The 23,202-nt window shown below is 42.3% G+C and overlaps 2 protein-coding genes across 2 annotated transcripts; both read left to right on the top strand.

The window, feature by feature from the left end:
• Positions 1–7,120: 7,120 nt before the first annotated feature.
• On the top strand, positions 7,121–8,029 carry LOC144250274 (vomeronasal type-1 receptor 4-like). Its single transcript, XM_077792786.1, has one exon. The coding sequence runs from the start codon at positions 7,121–7,123 to the stop codon at positions 8,027–8,029; it is 909 nt and encodes a 302-aa protein (XP_077648912.1).
• Positions 8,030–21,978: 13,949 nt separating this feature from the next.
• LOC113178442 (vomeronasal type-1 receptor 4-like) lies at positions 21,979–22,887 on the top strand. Its single transcript, XM_026382755.2, has one exon. It carries the CDS (start codon positions 21,979–21,981, stop codon positions 22,885–22,887), a length of 909 nt encoding a protein of 302 aa, XP_026238540.2.
• The last annotated feature ends 315 nt before the right edge of the window (positions 22,888–23,202 follow it).

The raw sequence follows: 23,202 nt of genomic DNA, 5'->3' as shown, positions 1-23,202 counted from the left end.
TCAATTCCAGTCCCTTCAAACCACCGCCAAATTAGAGAATTTTGGGGAGCCGCTAGATTCTGCCGTATATGGATCTCCAACTTTTCAGTCATGGCGAAACCCCTCTATGAAGCCACAAAGTGGGGAGAACGAGATCCTCTGTTGTGGGGGCCAATACAACAAAAGGCCTTTGAGGACATTAAACAAGCACTCACCAGTGCACCTGGATTAGGGCTCCCTGACCTCAAGAAGCCTTTCTTTCTGTATGATCAGTCTGGAGTGGCTGTGAGAGTTTTGACTCAGATGCTGGGGACATGGCACTGTCTAGTGGCCTATTTGTCAAAACAACTGGACTCTGTAGCCCAGGGCTGGCCACCTTGTTTATGGGCCCTTGCAGCCACAGCTCTTCTGGTGTTGGAAGCTGATAAACTGGCCATGGGACAAGAACTGGTTGTCAGAGTTCCTCATTCAATTTTGACATTGTTAGAATATAAAGGACACTATAGGTTGACTAATGAAAGAATGGATAAATATCAGGGCATGTTATGTGAAAACCCATGTGTTCGCAATGAGGTTGTTAAAACTGTAAATCCAGCAACTTTGCTGCCCATTGGACCTGGACAACCTGATCACAAATGTGTTGAGGTCATGGGTGAAGTGTTCTCCAGCAGAGCAGACCTGGCAGACCAGCCCTCGGGGACGCTGATGCAGAGTTCTTCACAGATGGAAGCAGTTATATTAAAGGTGGGACTCGTTTTGCTGGATATGCCGTGGTCACTCTGGACTCTACTGCTGAGGCGGAACCTCTGCCTCAGGGAACTTCATCGCAAAAGGCAGAGCTTATTGCACTGACTCGAGCACTTCAAGTGGCAGCCGGAGTCTGTGCAAATATTTGAACACACTCAAAATATGCGTTCACGACCCTGCACGTTCATGGGGCCTTACATAAAGAAAAGGGGCTAATTAACTCAGGAGGAAAAGACATAAAATATGGGCAAGAAATTCTTAAACTTTTAGATGCAGTGTGGCTCCCTAAAGGGTTGTGGTTAAGCATTGCCGGGGTCATCAAAAGGAAATACTGTGGTTGCTCAGGGCAACCTGGGAGCTGACAGAAGGGCCAGATCAGCTGCCTACAAGTGAGAAGATAATCCAGCCTTGGATTTAAGTGCTGCTGTCCCTCCAGACCCACTAACACAATAGGAGCCAAAATATTCCCTGCATGAAAGTAATTGGTTTAAGACTGAAGGAGGAAGTTATCTCCCTGGTGGATGGTGGAAATTTTCTGATGGCCTAATACCCATTCCTGAGATTCTAGCCCCAGCCTTTATCAGACAGTGCCATAGAGGAACACATAGGGGACGTACAGCACTTGAGACAATTCTGAGCCAATATTTCTATATCCCCCTGCTCTCAAGCATTACCTGCGTGATTTGTGAACAATGTGAGATGTGTGCATGTAACAATCCCCGCCAGGGACCAAAACTTCCACCAGGAATTTCGAGGATTTGCAAGTAGACTTCACGGAGCTACCACGCTCACGGGGCTATAAATATCTTCTGGTGTTTGTGTGTTCATACTCGGCTTGGGTAGAAGCCTTTCAACCCCGCTCTGAAAAGGCTAGAGAGGTAGCCAGAGTGCTCCTCCAGGAAATTATTCCCAGATTTGGTATCCTGATAACTATTGGCTCAGACAACGGGCCAGCTTTTGTGGCTGAGGTGATACAATTACTGGCCAAAAATTTAAATATCAGATGGAAGATACATACCGCCTATAAGTCTCAGAGTTCTGGTAAAGCTGAAAGGATGAAGAGGACTTTGAAGACTCAATTGGGTGAGCTGTGTCAGGAGACACACTTACACTGGGATGAACTTCTCCCTATTGTACTTTTGAGGATTAGATCCACTCCCACTAGGAGGACTGGATTCTCTCCTTATGAGATAATGTTTGGAAGGCCTTCCCCTCTTATTAGGGGCTACAGGGAGACTTAAGAGAGATAGAGGAATTAACCCTGAGGCAGCAACTTCAGGCCTTAGGGAAAACTTTGCAGGTTCTCAACCAATGGGCTAGAGAGAGGTTGCCAGGAAGTTTAACCACAGATGCCCACTCCTTCAAGCCAGGAGATTCAGTCTGGGTCAAAGAATGGAATATTCAACCTTTAAAACCTCTTTGGAAGGGCCCTTTCACTGTGATTTTATCCACCCCAACTGCAGTGAAGGTTGCAGAAATAGGCCCCTGGATTCATTACACAAGACTCAAGCCTGCAGCCGCACACTGGGAGTGCTCTCCAGATGCCACAACACCCTTGAAGCTGACCATCCTGAGAAAAGGAGCATCAGAGAAGCTTGAGAATCAGAAGGACAACAGCCCTGGTCCAGTTACTCCGGAAGCTGACTGGTCTACGCACAGCCGAAGCTTGAGGAGTCTGCGGCCCTGTTTCAGCCGCACAGGAGGGACTGGCTGAAAAATTCCTAGTGAAAGATAAACCTCCTATGAAAACTAATGGACTCTTTCAACCTCTAAGATACTTCCTATAGTGTAATGGTTAACACTCTGGGCTCTAAATAACAAAATTTCACTTATATTCATTATCTTGCTTATATAAGTTTCTAAGATTTGTTTGATGTTATTAGTTTGGCTTTTTAACTTAATCTGTCCAACCTATGCTAACCAAAATGTTAGTCTATCACTTAGTATGGGTTCTTTTGTTCATCTTAAGGAGTTCTGCCCTACTCCCACCCCAACAGTGGAGATCATGCGAACCATGTGTCAAGCCAATCTACTATAACCAAAAGGTGGTAAAAAACATGTACTTAGGACCTGTTCCACCAGAGGAATGCTATAGGTGGATGCCGCTTTGCCTCTGGGAAGGAAAAAGGGTCTACATGGCTTGGATAGAATCACAATTTAAGGAAAAAATAACTTGTCCAGGAAATTTCCCCTTTACTGGTGGAATTTGGTATTGTTGGCTACTAGACTCCCAGCCACTAACTTGGAAAAGTTTTAGAAAAAGTGATTAAAAACCAGCTGCCTTGAGACCTCTCTAAGTTTTTACCTTAAAGCTAAACTGTATAAAGAGTTGAGCCCAAATCTCAACCTTCCTCCCTTAGGGAAGAATCTCTTTCTGGAGCTATCAGGAAGAATTGCTAAAAACCTTGGGGATAAAAATTGCTGGGTCTGTGGGGGGGCCTTTATGAGTGAGGAATGGCCATGGACAGGACTAGGTCTAGATGCTTACTCCCTACTGCTTTGGAATAAAACACAAATGGAACTAAAAAATGAAAGCCCCCAAGGCTGGGTTCTCACTTCAGAAATATTTGGTGAAGAATGTATTCGAAGATTTGGACCCCATCACACACAATGGGTCAGTGAAACCCCATGTAATAGAATATTGTATTGGAGCTCCACTTGATGGCCAGAGAAATCTACTTGGTTTTGGGCAGATAACCCAGGCTGGCTAGGAATTAGAGGTCTAATATGCAAAAAGAGAAGAACACTTTTTAACTGTACGTGCCCAGACACTAACCAGATCAGTTCCTTTCGGGGCGTCCTCAAAATCCATAAATTCTGGAGCAACTCAGCTCCCACTAACTGGAAAGCACTTGATGGGCTATTTTGGATTTGTGGGAAAAGGGATTATACCCAACTCCCAACCAATTGGAGAGGAACTTGTACTATTGGTACTATTAGACCAGGGTTTTGCTTACTGCCTAATGCTACTGGAAAGGACCTAGGAATCCCCTTTTATGAGGATCTAGGGTCAAGAAAAAGAAGATCGATTGGGCAAGAGCTTGATCTAGAAGGCCACCAATCTTGGGGTGAAGATGAATGGACACCCTAGAGAATTATTGCCACTTTTGGTCCGGCTACCTGGGGTTATAGGACTCCTATTTACATGCTGAACAGAATTATCCACTTACAAGTCTAACTAATCAGACTGCCACAGGTCTTGACCTCATAGCTACACAACACACCCAGATGCCAGTGGGCATCTATCAAAACCGCTTGGCATTCGATTACCTACTGGCTGAAGAAGGAGGAATATGTAGAAAGTTCAACAGCTCAGATTCTTGCATCTAAATAGATGATAATGGACAAACACTCAATGATATAGCCAACAGCATAAGAAAACTGGCACACATGCCCGTTCAGACATGGAGAGGCATTAAAGTTTGGGACCCTAACACACTTTTAGGGGGTTGGTTCTCAACTCTTAGTGGATTTAAAAGCTTAATTGTTATAGTGGGTATTCTGCTGTTAACCTATTTATTGCTTCCATGTTTGGCTCCACTGTGCATTAAAGCTATTGGGTTCACTATAGAAGCCGCTGTTGAAAGGAGGATAACAACTAAATTTCTGACATTATATAAGGCTTTAAGCCAAGATGATGATAATGATCCTCTGTAATTTAAAGGATTAAATTTTGGGGACCATCATTAAAGGGGGGAATTGAAGTGGCACTCCCTCTCTCCACAGAAAAAGTCATAACTGGGCTTCTCCAGGAATTCTCACCATGGCTGATTTTGGGACTGTCAGAAAAAGAGTCTCTGAGAAAAAGTTCAATATGGATAAATTTCCTATTTTCCTGTTGCCCTGTTTTGCTTGGCCACCAGCCAGCAAGATACCAGCACTCCAGGTGCTGGGCACCCCCTTAATAATTTCTCACAAATGTATCCAGTATAATAGTTTGTAGAAATGTGCTAATGAGGCTTCTGGCCTTGAGCTGGGCTTCACAGAGATGTCTACATTTTTTAAGATACTTCATATGTTGATAATATATGTACTCGAGCTCAAAAATTTAAAACTGTGCTCCTGTTAATTGTGATTAGTGACAATCTCTGTCTGACTTTCCTTGCTAGACTTGCCAGAAATGAAAGTGCTCTCATAATTGGTCCTATTTGGATGGATATTTATTAATTTGAACAATTGTAATTGCATTATGCAGATGTAGAGAATAGATTATGCAGGTGTAGAGAGTGCATTATGATTATAAACACAGTGTGGAGTGGTGAAATGCTGAAATGAGGTAATTATTACACCCATAACTTCAACTATTTACAGACTGTTCTACCAAGAATATTTTAATTCTATGCTCTTAGTTAAATTGAAACATCTGACACAAGTTCCTGCTGTCCCCTCTCTGTGAACTGGTGGGACAGAAGCGTCTCAGCCTGGGTGTTGAAATTCCCTTCAGGCTGTTTCCACGCTGCCCACCCTTTTACCCTGCTTTGCAACATGTCTGTGTCCTATCGTGGTTTTAGGTTGATGTTCGTCCATTTCCCTCTTGATTTTCCCTCCTGAGAGACCAAGAGTAGTGGGCGTGGACCTCCTCAGGTCCAGCAGGATGTTCTCCTCTCTGCAGGGTCCCCTTCCCTCTGCTCCCTGCAGTGGAGCTGATCCAGCTTATCCATCCAAGCTGTCAGACTTTGGGGTGTTATGTCTAGATGAGAGCCTGGGAACCATTCCTGGCCTCCTACCCCTGGCAGGAGGGAATCTGACCTTCATGATACTGAAAGGAACATTAGGAATATAACTGGATGATGAAGGTATGAAAGACACAGGATTGCTAAGGGCAGGTGTCTAGGAAGGAGAGAAGATGCCTGAAGAAAGATCTCTGCTAAGAGTGAGGAGGGGGTTAGCCACGCCTTAGTGAAATTGGAAAATTACAAATGATCAAAACATTTGAGGTTTCACCTGCAACCATCAGAGCACATATTAAAGATATGTGCTTTCAAAAATCAGAGTATGTTTACCATGGCCAAATATGTTAAGAGTCATGATTTCAAACAATTCTAACTCATAAACCTAAATTTCAAAGTTGCTGGAAGGCCCAAATGAGTCTGTGGAGGAACAGGACTCCAACACTATGGGGGATCAATAAATAATTTGAGTGCTTGTCCCTTAACAGGATAATGAGTGGGGGATCATTGCAGTACAGATCATGCCCAAGCAGGGATGGTGGTGAAAGTGTAGCCTGGGTGGTGAAAGTGACCTGAGAATGTTCTCATGAACTTGCTCAGTGTGGATACATACATGCAATTGACCAAAGGTCCAGAAGGGAAGGAAGGAACAACTGGGTCCATGGGAGAAAGTATTCCCAAGCAAATGAAATAGTGAAATAAACTCCAAAATCCAAGAAGTACAGTAGAGACATTAACCACATCAATTCCAATATTAACCTGAAAATATAGATCATTTCTGGTGAAATACCATTGGTTAATCCATTCATTCTCTTTCCATAAGAAAACATTTATAAACATTCAATCAAAAGTTGTATTTTACATATGTTGCAGTCCTCAGGATACAGGGATGCTTTGTTAACCTGGGCTTATCAACCATGGTGGTAAAAGTGACTGTGCTGCCCCCAAATTCCATATCCTGGGTGTTTTCCTGAGCACTGTGGGATATGGAGCAGCAACCTTGACCTCTACCTCTTGCATGTCAGCAGCTCTGCAAAAGTTGTGAGAGCCACAGATGTCTCAGATTACTGCTGTTTGACCCATGGGTAGGGAGAGCGGTGAAAACCTGTGCTGGATGAGTGTTTAGCAGACAATGACTTGGAGGAAGGAGGTGTGCCATGAGTACTTCAAGACAGAAGTTTGAGAACACAGGGTAGCATGCCTACGAGAAGGATCATGCTTTTCATAGATAACAGACTACTGAAACGTAGGTTGAAGATGAAACCCAGTCTGGGGCTCAGAAGAAAACTTGCCTTATAACCTGCATATTTGTCTTTCACACAGGCCACTTGTCCCTGCTCAGTACCCTAAAACGCTGTGATATGGATTGAATTCCACCTTCTTTCTCCACCTACTCTTTTGATATCTTGTTCCCAGGAATCCTTGGAATCCAGGCCCAGGAAGTGTCTAAGGAGACCCTGATATGAAAGAAAAATGGACATTTCATCACCCTTTTCTCCTCCTGCAATGTCAGTATTTTTGGCAGAAGCTGTATCTTATAAATAATTTTAAGCGATTATTTGATTTTTTCATTGCAGGCCTAGTTTACCTCATGACAACTTCTAAGCCATCATCAAGATAATGTTTTTGGGCTGTGGGTATAAGCTCAATGGTACTGCACCTGCCCAAAATGCATGAAGACCTGGATTCCTTCCCCAGCACTGCAAAATAATAATAATAACAAGATGATGATTCCAAGCGACACAATATTTGGAGTTTTCCTCATCTCTCAGCTGTGCATTGGTGTCCTGGGGAACTCACTGCTCTTCCTGTTATATGCCTACACCTTCTTAGTTAAACCCCATCTGAAGAAGCACATCGATCCCATAGTTATGCACCTGATGTTGGCCAATGCTTTGATCATCATGTTCACGTTGGTACCAGATATTGCATCCACCTTTGGAGTAAGGCGGTTTTTGAACAAGCTTGGTTGTCAGACAGTTTTGTTCTTATACAGAGTGACACGGGGTGTTTCCATCTGCACCACCTCTCTGCTGAGTGCATTTCAAGCCATCACTGTCAGTCCCAGTAACTCTAAGTGGGCGTGGCTTAAATTTAAGCTCCCTAAATGGAAGTATCCCTTGTTCCTTTTCTTCTGGGTCCTCAACATGGTTGTCTACTTCCATGTCATTGAAACCATTACAGCCATTAGCAACTTCACTCTGATTGGTCCTGGGTATGCTCATGCTTACTGCCAAAATAAATACTTTGGAAAACATAAATCACCGTCATTGTTTATTGCCATGCTGGTTCGAGATCTGCTGTTTGTGCTCCTTATGACCGGCACCAGCCTATACATGGTGAATCTCCTCTACAGACACCGCAGGAGAGCCCAGCACCTCCACAGCCCCCGTGTCTCCTCCCAGACATCTCCTGAACACAAAGCCACCCGCACCATCCTCTTGCTTGTAGGTTACTTTGTGTTCTTTTATTTCTCAAACAACTGCTTCTCTCTTTATTCCTTTAATGCACGCTATAAAATTCCAAGATCAGAGGGGATTAGTGGAGCTTTATCATCATGCTACCCCACCATCTGCCCATTTTTGCTGATGAAAAATAATAGAATGGTTTCTCAGTTTACATCATTCTTCTGAAAACAAATGTGACAGGTTTCCAAAGGGCAAATAATGGCAGATCTGAGGCCCAAAGATACAATTTGCAGCAGGGCAGGGTCCCTAATGTTTACATGGGAAAAGAAAGGCCATGCTGCCCTTGAATACTTCAAATGGCAGAAGTGTGAGCTCAGATATTCTATAAGTGTAAAGTGCACTCAGAATTAGAAGACATAGTGTGAACACATGTACAGAGACAACACTGATGACTTTGACTTTTATTTAGTGTTTAAATTTTAATTTGAATAAAATGAATTCATTTATACTCTTCAAAATATTTCATATGCAGGCTTATTATTTTTTTAAACAGCCATGGGAAAATGTAAAATTCAAATTGGCGTTCCCATGATACTTCTATTAAAGTGTTCTGGCCTAAGAAAGTGTTTCTGTGTAATCCACAAATGCACACTTCCAACCATTCATTTTCAGACACCACTTTAGGGCTTCAATGTACCCAGGGTTGTGAGAGCAAAGGGACTACTAGGCTCTTCATGGTGTAGGAAAATTTTTAAAGTTAATATTCATAAGAAATCCCATGGCTTGAGGTCATCGCTAAGATGTTTTAATACATCTCTTTAATATTGATAAAATTGTTATTTATTTGACATATAGCTACTAGTTAATGTAAAAGAAATGACAATAACTAATATATACACTAATCCAAAATATGTTCACTAAACATCAAGTTGAATGGTTTCAATCTTTTCACTAAAGACAATTTTATCATTGAAAGACTGTCCCAAATATAATGATTTTATGTAGGTTTTTAATCAAGGAATCTATAGTGGCCAATAAGAGCTTCTAAATGCATTATGTGACCAGGTTAAACCCTTTTAATATGAATAAAAATAACTTTCAGCAGCTGTACCCTAAACATTCTAACTAAGGGGATATGCTGGCCTCAGGCTGCTAATCACAGGTCTTAGATCCTCAAGCCAATTGTCATCTGCGGGCCACACATACAAAATGAGTAATGAGTTTCACAAGGTGAGTACAGAGTTTCAAACACAGATGTGCTTTGTATATTGAAGGGGAATAATACCTAATTCCCAGGGCATACAGTGCAATAAGAGCACAGACCTGCCAGTAGCCACACTTATACCACTCCAATATGGCCTTAGGACAGCACTGGAAGTGGGGACAATATTACAGGTTTTCAGCTTTTTCCAGTGTTTGAGCAGGTTAACAAGCAAAATCAGGGTGTCCACGGGCACGCTGCAGTTTCTTCAGACTCTAAAGGAGCTCAAAAATACTTGCTGTACTTAACGGTCCAAAATCAGCCTTCATTCAAAGTCTGCTTGATTCTTTATGCAATGAGCCCCCACATGATTGGATTTCTCTGGCCAAAGCATATTTATTGAGGGGTGACTATCTGCTTTGGTGATCTCACTGGACTGATAATTGCACTGAACAGGCTGAGAGAAACCAGAGACAAGTCTTTGATGCCCCTTTGGAGATGTTAACTGGAAGTGGAGAATTTGCAGATTTGGAAAGGCAGATAAATTATGATCTAGCAATTTATGATCAAATTACTGCATGTGTCAAAAGGTGTGGAGGGAATTGCCTAATAGAGGTGAATCAGCTTTGGATTTTAGTCAAATCTGACAAGGATCAGAGGAGCCATTCTCAGATTTTGTGGCACGTCTCTAAGAGGCAGCCAACAAAGAGACTGGAATGCCTCTGAGTCCCTGGTCAAGAAGCTAGCATTTGAAAATGCTAACAACCTAATCGAAAAGGGGGGACTGTTTCTGAATTTATTCACCTTTGTGTGGATGTGGGTCCCACACAGATACAGGGCTTAACACTTGCTGCGACTCTGAACAGGTGCTACAACCTCAGTCTTGGAGAGCCATTCTCACAGGCGGTGTTTGAACTGTGGTAGAACTAGGCACATGGCTCAGGACTGTGAGTCCCTGCGCAACAGGGCAGAGACCTCTCCTGGTTCACGTAGATGTCACTACCGGAGAGATGACCACTAGGTGTGGGAAAACTCCGATAGATATGGTGGGGGCAGCTGGCCACCATGTCTAACTTCCTACTTTTCTGTTGCTGGGAAACCAGGGCGGGGCCTGCCTGGCCCTCAAACAGTAGGGGGTTAGGGTGTAAGCAGGAAGCCGAGTCACAGACTCCCATGTCATTCGGGCTAGCCATGTGGGCTCGTCACTATTACCAGCCGACTCCACACAGTTATGGCCAGCTGTGGGAGTAACCCTTAACTCTAAAATGGGGCCAGAAATCGAACTCATTGTTCAGTCAAATTGCACTACTCATCTCTCTTCAAGAGAGATATTGGTGCAAGTGATATTCTTGTCTTGCCACTCCACGAACGGCCCAGATGAGACCTCAACAACTCACAAAAGACAAATAAGAAAAACATGATCTCTCAAAATGTTCAAAACACGATCACTCCTTACTTACCAAATGGTGAATGAAACTCTATTATGTAAAGCATTGTGGATGTGTCTTCTGGAAGGAAATGTGGAGACCACATAAGAACGTTGAAGGAGTGATGGCATTAGAACAGGAATAGCAGAATGAGTTCTAAAATAAAGAAGAGAATTTTTATGAAGAAGAGTAGAATAATATCAACAACCCTAAATAGGAAAAACAAAGTCAAACACCATTTCATGTTCAGAACACTAGAAAAACTAGGGATAGTAGGAACATACCTCAACATTGTAAAAGCTATCTATGCTAAGCCAAGGCCACCGTTATTCTAAATGGAGAAAAACTGGAGGCATTACCTCTAAGAACTGGAACAAGACAGGGTGCCCTCTCTCACCACTTCTATTCAACAAAGTCCTTTGCAGAGGTCCAGCCCCAGCGGGGGGAGAGAGGGTCCAGGGTGGTCCTGAAGGAGGAGTGGCGTCAGTGAAAGAAGAAGAGTCGGGACAACAGGTTGCAAGTTATGAGCAACCTCCAGAAGACATCTAATTGCCCCTGGAGGGATCTTTATTTTTATACTTTTTTAACAGGGGTTCTTTCAGGGAGTTAATGGATAGCTTCAAAGCCCTAAATTTTTTTGATTTACATAATTTTCAAGTTACATTCTTTTCTGATATATTGATTACCTAACAAATTAAATACATTGTTCAAAATATTTTTCTGTAACCTTAGACAATCACAATGAAGCTTTTACGTTTTCACCTCAATCACTAGGTGCTAGGTGACCCAACTAGACTACGTGACTCCTGACCTATTATTCACTTCTAACTTTAAAGCATACCTATAATTATTTCATTAACCTTTAACTTTAAAGCATACTTATGATTATTGGTAAGCTTTCTTACTTCTAAACTAAAATCCCAGTAAAACACACTTAAAGTAGTGAAAGTCTGTATTTAAAAGCCTACTACTCTGAAGTGCCTCTAAAATATATCTATGTTAATTTTACATTATTCTATGTGAATTTCCAAGGTAATCTTTTTTCATATGACCTATTCAACTGCTTTCTTAAAGAACTTCCTTGATCCTTGGTCAAAGCACACCAATTCTTATGTCCTCTGAAAAACAAATTAGGAAAACTACCCCATTCACAATAGCCTCAAAAAAAAAATAGTTGGAAATCAACAAAAGAGGTGAAAGACCTCTATGATGAAAACTACAGAACACTAAAGAAAGAAACTGAAGAAGACCTTAGAAGATGGACAGATATCCATGCTCCTGGATAGGCAGAATTAATATTGTAAAAATGGCCACAACACAAAAGCATTATACAGACTTAATGTAATTCCAATTAAAATCCCAATGACATTCCTCATAGAGATAAAAAAAAAGTCATGATGAAATTCGTTTGGAAAAATAAGAGACCCAGAAGAGTCAAAGCAATCCTTAGCAAGAACAATGAAGCAGGAGTCATCACATTACCAGACCTTAAACCATACTACAGAGCTACAGTAACAAAAACAGCAAGAATCAATAAATGGGATGGATTCAAACTAAAACGCTTCTTCTCAGCAAAAGAAACAATAAGTGAGGTGAACAGAGGCCTACAGAATGGGAGCAAATTTTTACCACACACACTTCAGATAGAGCACTAATCTCAAGGATATATCAAAAACTTAACACTGAAAAACAAATAACCCAATAAATAAATAGGCCAAGGAACTGAACAGACACATCTTAGAAGGAGATGTACAATTGATCAAAAAATATATGAGAAAATGTTCAACATTTCTGGCAGTGAGAGAAATGCAAATCAAAACTACCCCAAGATTACATCTCACTCCAGTCAGAATGGCATTTATCAAGAATACAAGCAACAAGTGTTGGCGAGGATGTGGGGGAAAAGGCACATTCATACACTGCTGGTGGGACTGCAAATTAGTGCAACCAATCTGGAAAGCAGTACGAAATTCCTTAGAAACTTGGAATAGAACCACCATTTGACCCAGCTATCCCACTCCTCAGTCTACGCCCAAAAGACTTAAAAACGGCACGCCACAGGGACAGCCACGTCAATGTTTACAGCAGCACAACTCACAATAGCTAAACTGTGGAACCAACCTAGGTGCCCTTCAATAGATGAACAGATAAAGAAACTGTGGTGTAGATATATAGATAGATAGATAGATGACAGATAGATAGATGAACAGATAAGAAACTGTGGTATATATATATATATATATATATATATATATATATACACACACACACACACACACACACACACACACAATGGAATATTAGTCAGCATTAAAAGAGACTACAACCATGACATTTGCAGATAAATGGATGGAGTTGGGGAATATCATGCTAGGTAAGCCAATCCCAAAAAACCAAAGACGGAATGTTTTCTCTGATTCCTGGATGCTGAACTATAATGGGAGAAGGGGATAGGAGGAAGGGAGGGACTTTGGATAAGGCAAAGGGAAGGGAGAGGAAGGAAGGGGGCATGGGAGTAGGAAAGATAGTGGAATAAGATGGGCATCATTCCCCTAGGTACATGTATGATGACCCGAATAGTGTGACTCTACTTCCTGTCCAACCAGAGAAATGAAAACTCAGGCTCCCTATGTATACTATGAATCGAAATACATTCCTCTGTCGTGTATAACTATTAGAACAAATAAATATTCTTTTTAAAAAAAGAAAGAGAACATCACTAGTTTCCCTCCAAACTCTCCCTTTTCCCCTTCTAACTATCCTCAAAGGTATCCACTAACTGGACTAATACCACCCCATCACTATTGTTTTTAGTTTAAATTCTTGCATTTCATAAAGTCTCTATTGTGCTTTTATCTGGGAATTCTCAATGGTTATTACTGTTTAATTGTTCTGTTTAATTGAGTTCTATCCTGTGTCTCTGGTGGAGGCTCAGATAGTCCTAGTTCTGGCTTCTAGACCTCTCAGAGGTGACATCACTCTTCCCTATCTGCTCGCTGGTGCTCAGGTGCAGAGCATCCCAGGAGGAAGACACCACAAGAACCCAAGGACAGCGGGGGCGGTGGCGCTGGAATGTAATCCCAGAGGCTCGCGAGGCTGAGGCAGGAGGATCTCGAGTTCAAAGCCAGGATCAGCAACTCACCAAGACCTTGTCTCAAAATAAACTATAAAACAAGGCCGGGATGTGGGTTGGGGTTAAGCGCCCGGGGCTCAATTCCTGGTACCAAAGGGGGGAAAAAAAAGAACTCAGGGAAAGGAAATCTCAAAATTAAAATTACTACTTCACAAAATGTAAATCACATGAACTACGAGACAACTAAGACTTTTGAACATCTAGTAATCAGGACCATAATAGAAACCACAGTATACTCATCATATTGCCAAATCCCACAGCCTCCTGAACCTCATATGATTGGGAGAGTCAAGCCATTTAAGTACTGTCAGCATCTATAAAGATATTGTTGGAATGGAGGGGAATCACAATTAATGACACACATACGTAGTGTCATTAACTCCTCTCTCTTTTATATGTTCCCCAAAGAAATACAAGAAACTCTCTCCAATAATCCCAGAAAGCCTTTCCTGCAGGGGTGCAGGCCAGCGAAAGTTCATAGAGATAACATCTATCGATTCAGGGATGAAGGATTTAGGGCATATTCACAGGAGTAATGCAGGGCAGCAGGAAAACGAGTAACCCGCAACTTCAAGTTTAAGCTCCAGAAATTAGAAAATCCCTCTAGAAGATAAAAATGTCAACTTGAGAAGAATTCATGCAGCATATGCCTTCTGCAAAAAAACAGGCCCATAACAACCCAAAGATTGCACTGATAAATTTAAATCTGCACAGGTTTTAGAAGGTGAAGGATATATGGGCAATGCGGGGATTTGGGGCCTTAGGAGAACTCACATTTCTTTAGTCTTGGGAGCATGTATTTTAGGTGTAGACAGTCACTGACTTCATTTCACAATTCATCACGTTAGGAATGTGCTTTAACTACATTTATTGAGCTTCTATCACAGGTTGCATAGGAAACATTTCAGAGCTCAGTTCTGGAGCACTTCCCACGTCTCCACAATTCTGAAAGGAGAGACAGGTCCACACAGGCCACACGTGCTCCACACATGGCGGCTCCCTGTGCTGCGGGTGGCAGTTTACCCTGTGCCCTGCACCAGCCTGTGCTGCATGGAGCCTGGAGGAAGGTAAAACCCACTGTGGGCAGAGGAGGCACAGTGGCCTCCTGAGTCCTCAGGGTCCTGCTCAGGGTCAGCTTGGATCCAGGCTTGTGGTCATTTCCACCAGCTGTGTGGAAACTAGTCTTTAATGACTTCCTGGATGCTGAAGTTCACTTTCTGGATTCATCTTGGGAAAACCACATTCTCAGGCAGTGACTGCACTCACTCCACCTGGCAGTTAACCAGGAGATTCCCGGTGTCCCTGGGAGAGGACCCGTTGCTCCTCCTGGGCTTCAACATGAGGCACAGTAAACAAGGTCCTTGGGGCAACAGGGGACAGGTGAGTGATGTGCCCTGGGAGGAGAGGTCCTGTCATTCTGCCCCTGAAATACAGGCCAGGCGCAGCCTTTCCAAGACTCCTCTCTGTGTCAGGGAGGCCGACTGCCTGGAGCAGGGCCCTGCAGCCCTGGGCCTGGGAGAGAGAGGAGGGGAGCCCGGGGCTCTATTCCCCCTGCCCAGTCCACGCCCGGTAAGGACTGCATTTGATGTCTGGTTTCCTCCTGAATGTCCTTCCTCTGATGATATGCCCACATCTTCTTCTCTCTTAGTTCCATCAACTGTTCTGTTCTTTTCTGCAGACACGGTCTCCCTCTCTGATCTGGCCTGTGTTGAAGTCGTGTGTACATCTTAGCTCTCCAAATCCATCCTGTCTTCAACTGAGTTTTCCTTGAACACTGAGAGCACTTGGTTTCCTCTGTGCTGGGTCCTCTCCTTCCTGATTAGAGCACAGGTGAGAGTTCCCCCAGTCCCGCCCTTGACCTCAGGGTCTCCTGTTCCCTGGTCTCTGTGAGGCGCTGTCTCCATTCAGTGCCTCCATCGATGCGGGGTTATTCTGGAGCAGTTTAGCTCCATGTCACTTCATTATTCCTTTTCTGCTCTGTAGCTAGTTTTAGTTTCTCTTCCCAGATTCCTTTTGCTTTTCATACATGTCCAGTTGGAGGCGTAGCCTAATTTTATCATGTAACAATTGGTAGGTTCATTTTATTGGATGCGGCTTAACTGTGTCATATTCAATGGTGTTTGAATAATATTTTATGGTGGAATACAGACCTCAAGTGAGTTTTATGCTGATTTTGCTTCCAGTAGCCTTAATAAGCTCTCAGATGATTCATATGATTAAGCCAACATTATTGTCTACAATTTAATCTGTGTAGGAAAAAAAATAATGTTGCCTTCTTCCCAGTGATTATCAACTATTCCTTCTATATTGACAATAAAGCCCTCTACTGTCATGAGGGGAAAAAGCAGAGAGAGAAGTTGTCTGCACTGGTATCTGCTATGAAGAGAAGCTTTACATATTCAACCACAAACATGGCATTGTTGATATTATTGATATTTTATTATAGTAACAACAATCATTTTTATTCCTAGCTCATAACAACTTTAACTTTATATGTGTGGCATTTAATCCCATGATTTTCTGTGTCTATTGAGGTTGATGATGAGATTTCTCCTTGAGTCAACTCCTGGGGGTGGTCACACAGCTGACCTTTCTAATGCTGAACCTCCTTGCACTTATGACAACTCACTTGCTCAGTTGCTGGAATCCTTTTGCACAGTGTGGGATTCCTGTCAGCCATGATTTTGTGCAGATTGCTTTTCATCTGGAAGTGGAAGGACACACTCTTGTCATCAACGTTTCAACTGCATTTCCTTCTGTTGTGAAGGCTCTGCTGCCCTCACAGTGTGATTAAGAGAATCCACTTTCCAGCCCTTAGGAAGGGTTTGCAGATGTTTCTGCATCTGGTGGTTGGCATCCTTCGCTGTTGAAGCATTCCTTGGGAATCCTTAGGAAGCCCTTTTCCCCAATATTCGATGTCATGCTGGGGAGCACTGCACTGTGCTGCTGCCTTTGGGTCTGAAATCTACGGTAAGTCGAGTCTCCTAGGGTTTTCTCATGTCTCGTACCTCTGAAGTCACTGACATCCCAACATCACCTTTCACACACACCTGTGGCTTCTCAGTGTCTCTTTCTCACAGTGTTCACCTGACACTGTGGAGCCTTCTCATGGGGCAGTGGGACAGTCTCACAGGAGGGGATAAATGCAGCAGTCTTTCCAAGGAACTGTGTTTGCCTTTGCTTTTCCTTTCTATTGAGGTTGTTTGATATTTTTCTGCTGCCTTCATAGAAATTCTCTCTCCCTCCTTTTTCAGGGCTCCTTCTGCTGTTCCTGTTCTAATGCCATCATTCTTTCACAGGCTCTCATCCAGTCTTCACATTTACTTCTGGAAGGCACATCCACAGTGCTTTCCATAATAGAGTTTGAGTCACCAGGTGGTAAGGAAAAGGTGCTTTGTGTTTTGAACATACTGAAGATCAGGGTTTTCCTGTTTGTCTTTTGTGACTCCAGATGAACTGCCATGTCACATGAGCCCTTGCACTTGTGGCCCTCACTTCAGGGCTGGCTGCTGGGTGCATTTCCCCCCTGCTTCTCCAGTGCCTGGGGAGAAAGCTGGGATCTCACAGTGACTGTGGGGGTGGTGCTTTTATAGCAGTTAGGTGGAATGTGAATTGACCTGTGTGTTTGTTGTGTCCTGACCTGGTGTGTTCCGCCCACTGTGGTCCACTAAGGACGTGTGTGTTTACACCATAAATATTGTCGCCATGTGTATTTGAGGACAGCAATTTAAGGGGTGCATTTCAATGCAGTGGGCTTTTTATACCCAGGGGTTCTGTCCCCTAAAGCACATTTCCCAACATATGGAAGGGGACACCTTTAGGTAAGTCAGTCTGCAGCTTGTGATCATCATTGTTCCCTGGAAGTCCCCATGTCTCCTTCACTGGGTGGGTCTTACTCAGCTCCTGTGCTGGTGCTGCAGGCCAGTTCATCTGCTCTGACTGGGACCCTCCGGGATCTGCTGAGGAGCTCATGCTGTTGCTTTTGACCCGTGTGCGTTTGTATGTACAGTGTGACTCTATTAGACAGCACACAGGGGTCCACCACTATTCCAGTCACCCTAGAGTCCTTAGTGTGGATCTGCTGTACAAAATTACAGCAGACCCACACCAAGACACATGAGATGTGGAATTTTTCAGTCTTGCAATCTCGGCCTTCAGCTTAGTCTGTTTAATTCAGTTACTTTTTACAGATTTATTCCAACTTTATTGAGGTCTAATTAACAAATATTACCAATAATCTTTTAGGTGAAGAATGTGTTGACCTGATGTACTCTGTAAAATGACCACAAAAAATCAAGTTGGTTGATGAATCAAAGTGTGTGTTTATGTCTTGAGAGTATTTAAGATCACTTTTCAGCAAACTTGAAGTACACCACACCTTAATACCATCTTCTTGTTGTATGTTACCTTGGACATGCTGAACTTACTTCTCAAGTGCATGAAAGTTTGTACCCTTTGATACCACGTCTCAGTTCCCAGCTCCCAACTACTGGCACCCACCTCTCTCCCTCCCTGTTCCTCTAAGTTCAACATTTTTAGGGTTCACATACAAGGGAGATCACACAATATTTCCCTTTCTATCTGGTTTCTTTGACAAATAAAATGTCTTCTAGATTGAAGACATGTTGACACAATTGAGAAGATTTCTTCCTGCATGTGAAGGAATATTATTTCATTGCGTGCGTGTGTGTGTGTGTGTGTGTGTGTGTGTGTGTGTGTGTATCATGTATCCATCCACACATCACAATCATTTAATCCTTGTGTTCGTTGGTGGACACGCAGTTGTCTCTATATCTTGGTTTTATAAACATGCTGCAGTGAACACAGGAGGCAGACACCTTTGAAAGACTGATGTCAATTCCTCTGTGTGTGTTGAGGCAGGATTGATAGGGCACATGGTTGTTGCAGTTGCAAAGTTTTGAGGCAACTCCACCCAATTTCCATCAAGGTTGTTCCATTGAACTCCCACCAGCAGTGGCCTTGAGTCTGCTTTGATTCCCATCTAAACCGCTGCTTGTTCCTCTTGCTTTATCATAATGGCCATTTGATGAAGTTACATCTCATTCTGATTTTGATTTTCATTTCTCTCATGGTCTGTGAGGTAGAGCACCACTTCATTTGCCTTTGTCCATTTAAAGAACTTCTTTAGAATAACTGTCTATTCATGACACCTGTCTATTGAAATAATATTATTTTGCTCTTGAGTTGTATGATCTATCTCCCTTTATATATTGTGGAATTAGTCTCCTGTCTGATATGGTATTTGTGAACACCTTCTCTGATTCACGTTGCCTTTTCTACTTATTCCTATTTGTCACGCAGTAACTTTTTAGTTTGAATTGATCCTATGTGTCTCTTTTTCTGTCACATGAATTTTTTGTCCAAGAAATCATATGGAGACAGATCTTACATTACATCATTAATCCCATCTGAATAGATGCTTTGTGTGATAGTAGTAAAGGGTCCAACATCATTCTTTGCATGTGGAAATCCAGATATTCCTTATCCCACAATTACAGGGATTTTCTTTCTCCATTGTGAGTTTTTAATGCCCAAAGTTGAGGTGACTGTATATATTTGGGTTTACTTCAGGAATCCTCATTCTCTTCAGTGGTTAACATTACTTTTATGCCACTAATGTACTTATTAGATTACTAGAGTTTTTTGATAATGTTTAAAAAAACCAAGTGTAAAGACCCAAAGTTTATTACATCTCAACAGAGCTTTGGCTATCAGGTATGTTTTTGGAGAGCCACATGACTTTCAGGATTGGTTTTTCCAATTCTCTGAAAACTGGTATTAGAATTTTCATTGAAATTCCATTGAATCCATGATCCAATTCAGTAGCCTGGGCATTGTCCCCACATTAATCATTTGTTTTTCCTGCCTAATTGCTGTGCTAGGACTTCAAGTATCATGCTGAGAAAAGAGGCAAGAGTGTGCTTATTAGAGGAAAAGCCTTTGGCTTGTTGGCATTGAGTATGATGTTGGGGTGACCTTCTCACTCATGGTCTTCACTATGTCAAGGTACACTCTTTCCATGCCTAAATTCTTGAGAGCTTTTATCATGAAATAATGTTGATGGTTTTTCATATCAATTGAGGATGTTGTGTCTGCATCTATTGGGAGGATCAATGGACTTCACATTTCCTTCTGCTAATATGAGCATCCATTTATTCAGTTGTGTGTTGATCCATACTTCACCCCCGGTGTAAATCCCAGTCCTTCAGGTTGAATGATCCTTTTAATGTGCTGTTGGATTCTGCTTGTTATGATTTTTTTAAAGTGCATGCAAGGATGTTCTTCAGAGACACTGACCAGTAACATTCTTACCACATAGTGTCCTTGCCAAGCCTTTGATTTGGGATAATACCATTTCTGCAAAATGAGTTTGGTACTAATTTTTGTGCTTATATATATATTTTCTTGATGTATGAGAGAATTAGTATTATTTTTCAAATGTTTGTTAAAACTCAGCATTGAAGAACTCCTGTCCCAAACTTATCATCAATCTACAATTTAAAAATACAGATCCCATCTTTCTCATTTGAGTTAACCCAGATAACCTATTTCTTTATGATTCATTCTTGGTAGTTGGCATGTTTCTAAAAGTTTATTCATTTTTTGTAATTCATTTAATTACTTAGAATACAACATTCATAAGAATCTCTGATCCTTTTTGGTTATACATTTTCCCTCTGCTCATCGAAGTGGGGCTGATCCCATTCAGCCACAAAGACTTGTGTATGAAATGTCCAGATGAGAGACTGATGTCATCCCTGGCCTCCTGCCCCTGGCCAGAGGGAGCGTGGACTACATCAATATAGAAGGGAATATTGTGAATAGATCTGGATGATAAAATCAGGAAATGGCAAATGTCCCAAGCAAGGAGAAAAGATGTCTAAAGGAAGATCTCTGGCTAGGGTGAGGAGGGAGAGAGGCCATGCCTTAGTGAAACTAGGGAAAATAAAATGATCAAAACATTTGAGGTTGAGCCTAAAATCATTATATCATGATTAAAGAAAAGATGCATTTTAAAAAATGAGAGTATGGTCGCCATGGTAATCTGTGACTAGTTCACAAATTCAAACCATTCAAAATCACAGCATTTAAACTGCATAGTTGGTGGAAGGCACAAAAGAACCTGTGGAGGAACAGGACACCAACACTGTGGGAGGTCAAAGAATAATTTGAATACTGATCCCTTAATAGGATAATGACAGTAGGATCCCTGCAGTACAGATCATGCCCAAGCAGGGATTGTGGTGAAAGTGTAGCCTGAGATGACCTGAGAATGTTCTCATGGACTTGCTCAGTGTGGAGACACATGTGAAATTGACCAGAGGTCCAGGAAGGACTATGGTTCATGTGAAGGAAGAACTGGGTCACAGAGAAAGTATCCCCAAGGAAATGAAATAGTGAAATAAACTCCAAAATCCAAGAAGCATGGTTGAGATATTGACCTCATTGTTAATCTAAATGAACATCCTATCGTTTCCTCTGCAATTACATTTCTGAAACTAATTCTGTTCCTATAAGAATCAGACAAAAATGCCAGACCAAAAAGTAGCTTTTATTCATGCTGCAGTCCTCAGGATGCAGGGTCCTTTGTTATCCTGGGTTATCAACCATGATGTGAGTGCTGGTTCTGCTGGACCTTCCATGTTATAGAGTTTGTGTGGAGCACTGGGGAATATTGAGCAGCAATCTTGGCCTCAGCCTTCTGCATTACAATAGCCCGGCCCAAGATGTGAGCACCACAAATGTCTCACATCATTGTAGTTTGACCCATGGGTACGAAGGGAGGTTGAAACCACTGTGTCTGATGAGTTTTTAACAGTTATCGACTTGGCAGAAGAGTGTGTGTCATGAAAATCCAACACAGAAGTGCACAGGGTAGTCTTCCTATTATAAGGATCGTGCTCTTTAGAAGGTTAAGAGTACAGAAATGTAGGTTGAAGATAAAACATAGTCTGGGGCTCAGAGGAATATGTGCCTTATAACCTGCACATTTGTCTTTCACACAGGCCACCTGTCCCCTGCTCAGTGTCCTAAATGCTTGATGTGCCTTGATTTCCACCTTCTTTGTCCACCTCCTGCTGTGATCTGTTGTTCCCAGGAATCCTTGGAATCCAGGCTCTGGAAGTGTCTCACCAGGCCCTGAAACACAGAGAACTGCTCATTCCATCATCTTCTTCTCCTCCTGAACCCTAATAGTATTGCAAATCTATGTCTTAAAAATAATTCTAAATAATTATTTTTCATTTGGGGCCTTATTTTCCTCACTAAAATCTTCTAAGCCATCAGTAAGATAATGTTCCTGGGCTGGTGTAACTCAATTCTCTGCACCTGCCCAGCATTCATGAAGACCTGGATTCTGTCCTAGGCACAGCAAGGTCATAATAAGGAGAAAATGTTCCCAAGTGACACAATGTTTGGTGTTTTTCTAGTCTCGCAGCTGTGCATGGGAGTCGCGGGGAACTTGTTCCTCTTCCTGTTGTACATGCACACCTTCTCAGTCCAGCGTCACATGAAGCTTATGGATCCCGTTTTTTCCCACCTCACCTTGGCCAATTCCTTGACAATCACGTTCACATTGACACCACATATAGCATCATCCTTCGGAGTCAGACAATTTTTGGACGATGTTGGTTGCAAAACAGTCCTGTATATGTACAGAGTGACGCGGGGTGTTTCCATCTGCACCACCTCTCTCCTGAGTGCCTTTCAAGCCATCACTGTCAGTCCCAGGAACTCTAAGTGGGCATGGCTTAAATTTAAGCTCCATACACAGATTTGTCCCTCGTTCCTTTTCTTTTGGATCATCAACATGCTCATCTACATCCACGTCATAGAAACTATAACAGCCACTAGAAATTTGACTCTGGTTGGTCGTGGCTATGTTCATCCATACTGCCAAACCAGGCAGTTTGGAAACCAAAACTCAGGGACATTTCTAAGTCCCATCTTGATTCATGACCTAGTGTTTGTGCCCTTCATGATTGGCACCAGCCTATACATGGTGAATCTCCTCTACAGACACCACAGGAGAGCCCAGCACCTCCACAGCTCCCGCGTCTCCTCCCAGACATCTCCTGAACACAAAGCCACCAGGACCATCCTCCTGCTTGTAAGTTGCTTCGTGGTCTTTTACTTCTCAAACAACTATTTGACTCTTTATTCCTTTTATGCACACAAGAAAATCCCAAGGCTGGCGGGGCTGAGTGGAGTTTTATCTTCATGCTACCCAACCATCTGCCCATTTTTGCTGATGAAAAATAATAAAATTGTTTCCCAATTTACTTCATCCTTTTCACAATAAGAATTACAGGTTTCCAAAGAGCATTTGATGGCTGAAATGACCCACCAAGCTTATAAAGAAGAGAGTCCCTCGTGATTCATCTGGGAAAAGGTTTTTTCTTGTTAACTTGACCACTTCAAATGGCACTAGTCTGAATTCATATGTTATTCAAATCTATTGTGCTCTCACAATTAGGAGACTTAGTTTGAGTAAGTGTATGTATCACTGCAACAATTTTCATATTGATTGCATCCTTAAATTATTATTCTTTTTAAAGTGAGTGTATTTTCTATATGATATTAAAATGATTCATCTGCTTGCTTTGGCTTTTTTAAA

Source organism: Urocitellus parryii, chromosome 15 (assembly GCF_045843805.1).
Source record: "Urocitellus parryii isolate mUroPar1 chromosome 15, mUroPar1.hap1, whole genome shotgun sequence".
Classification (NCBI taxonomy): domain Eukaryota; kingdom Metazoa; phylum Chordata; class Mammalia; order Rodentia; family Sciuridae; genus Urocitellus; species Urocitellus parryii.
Note: the sequence above shows the minus strand (reverse complement) of the source record. Positions and strands in the feature narration are given on the sequence as shown.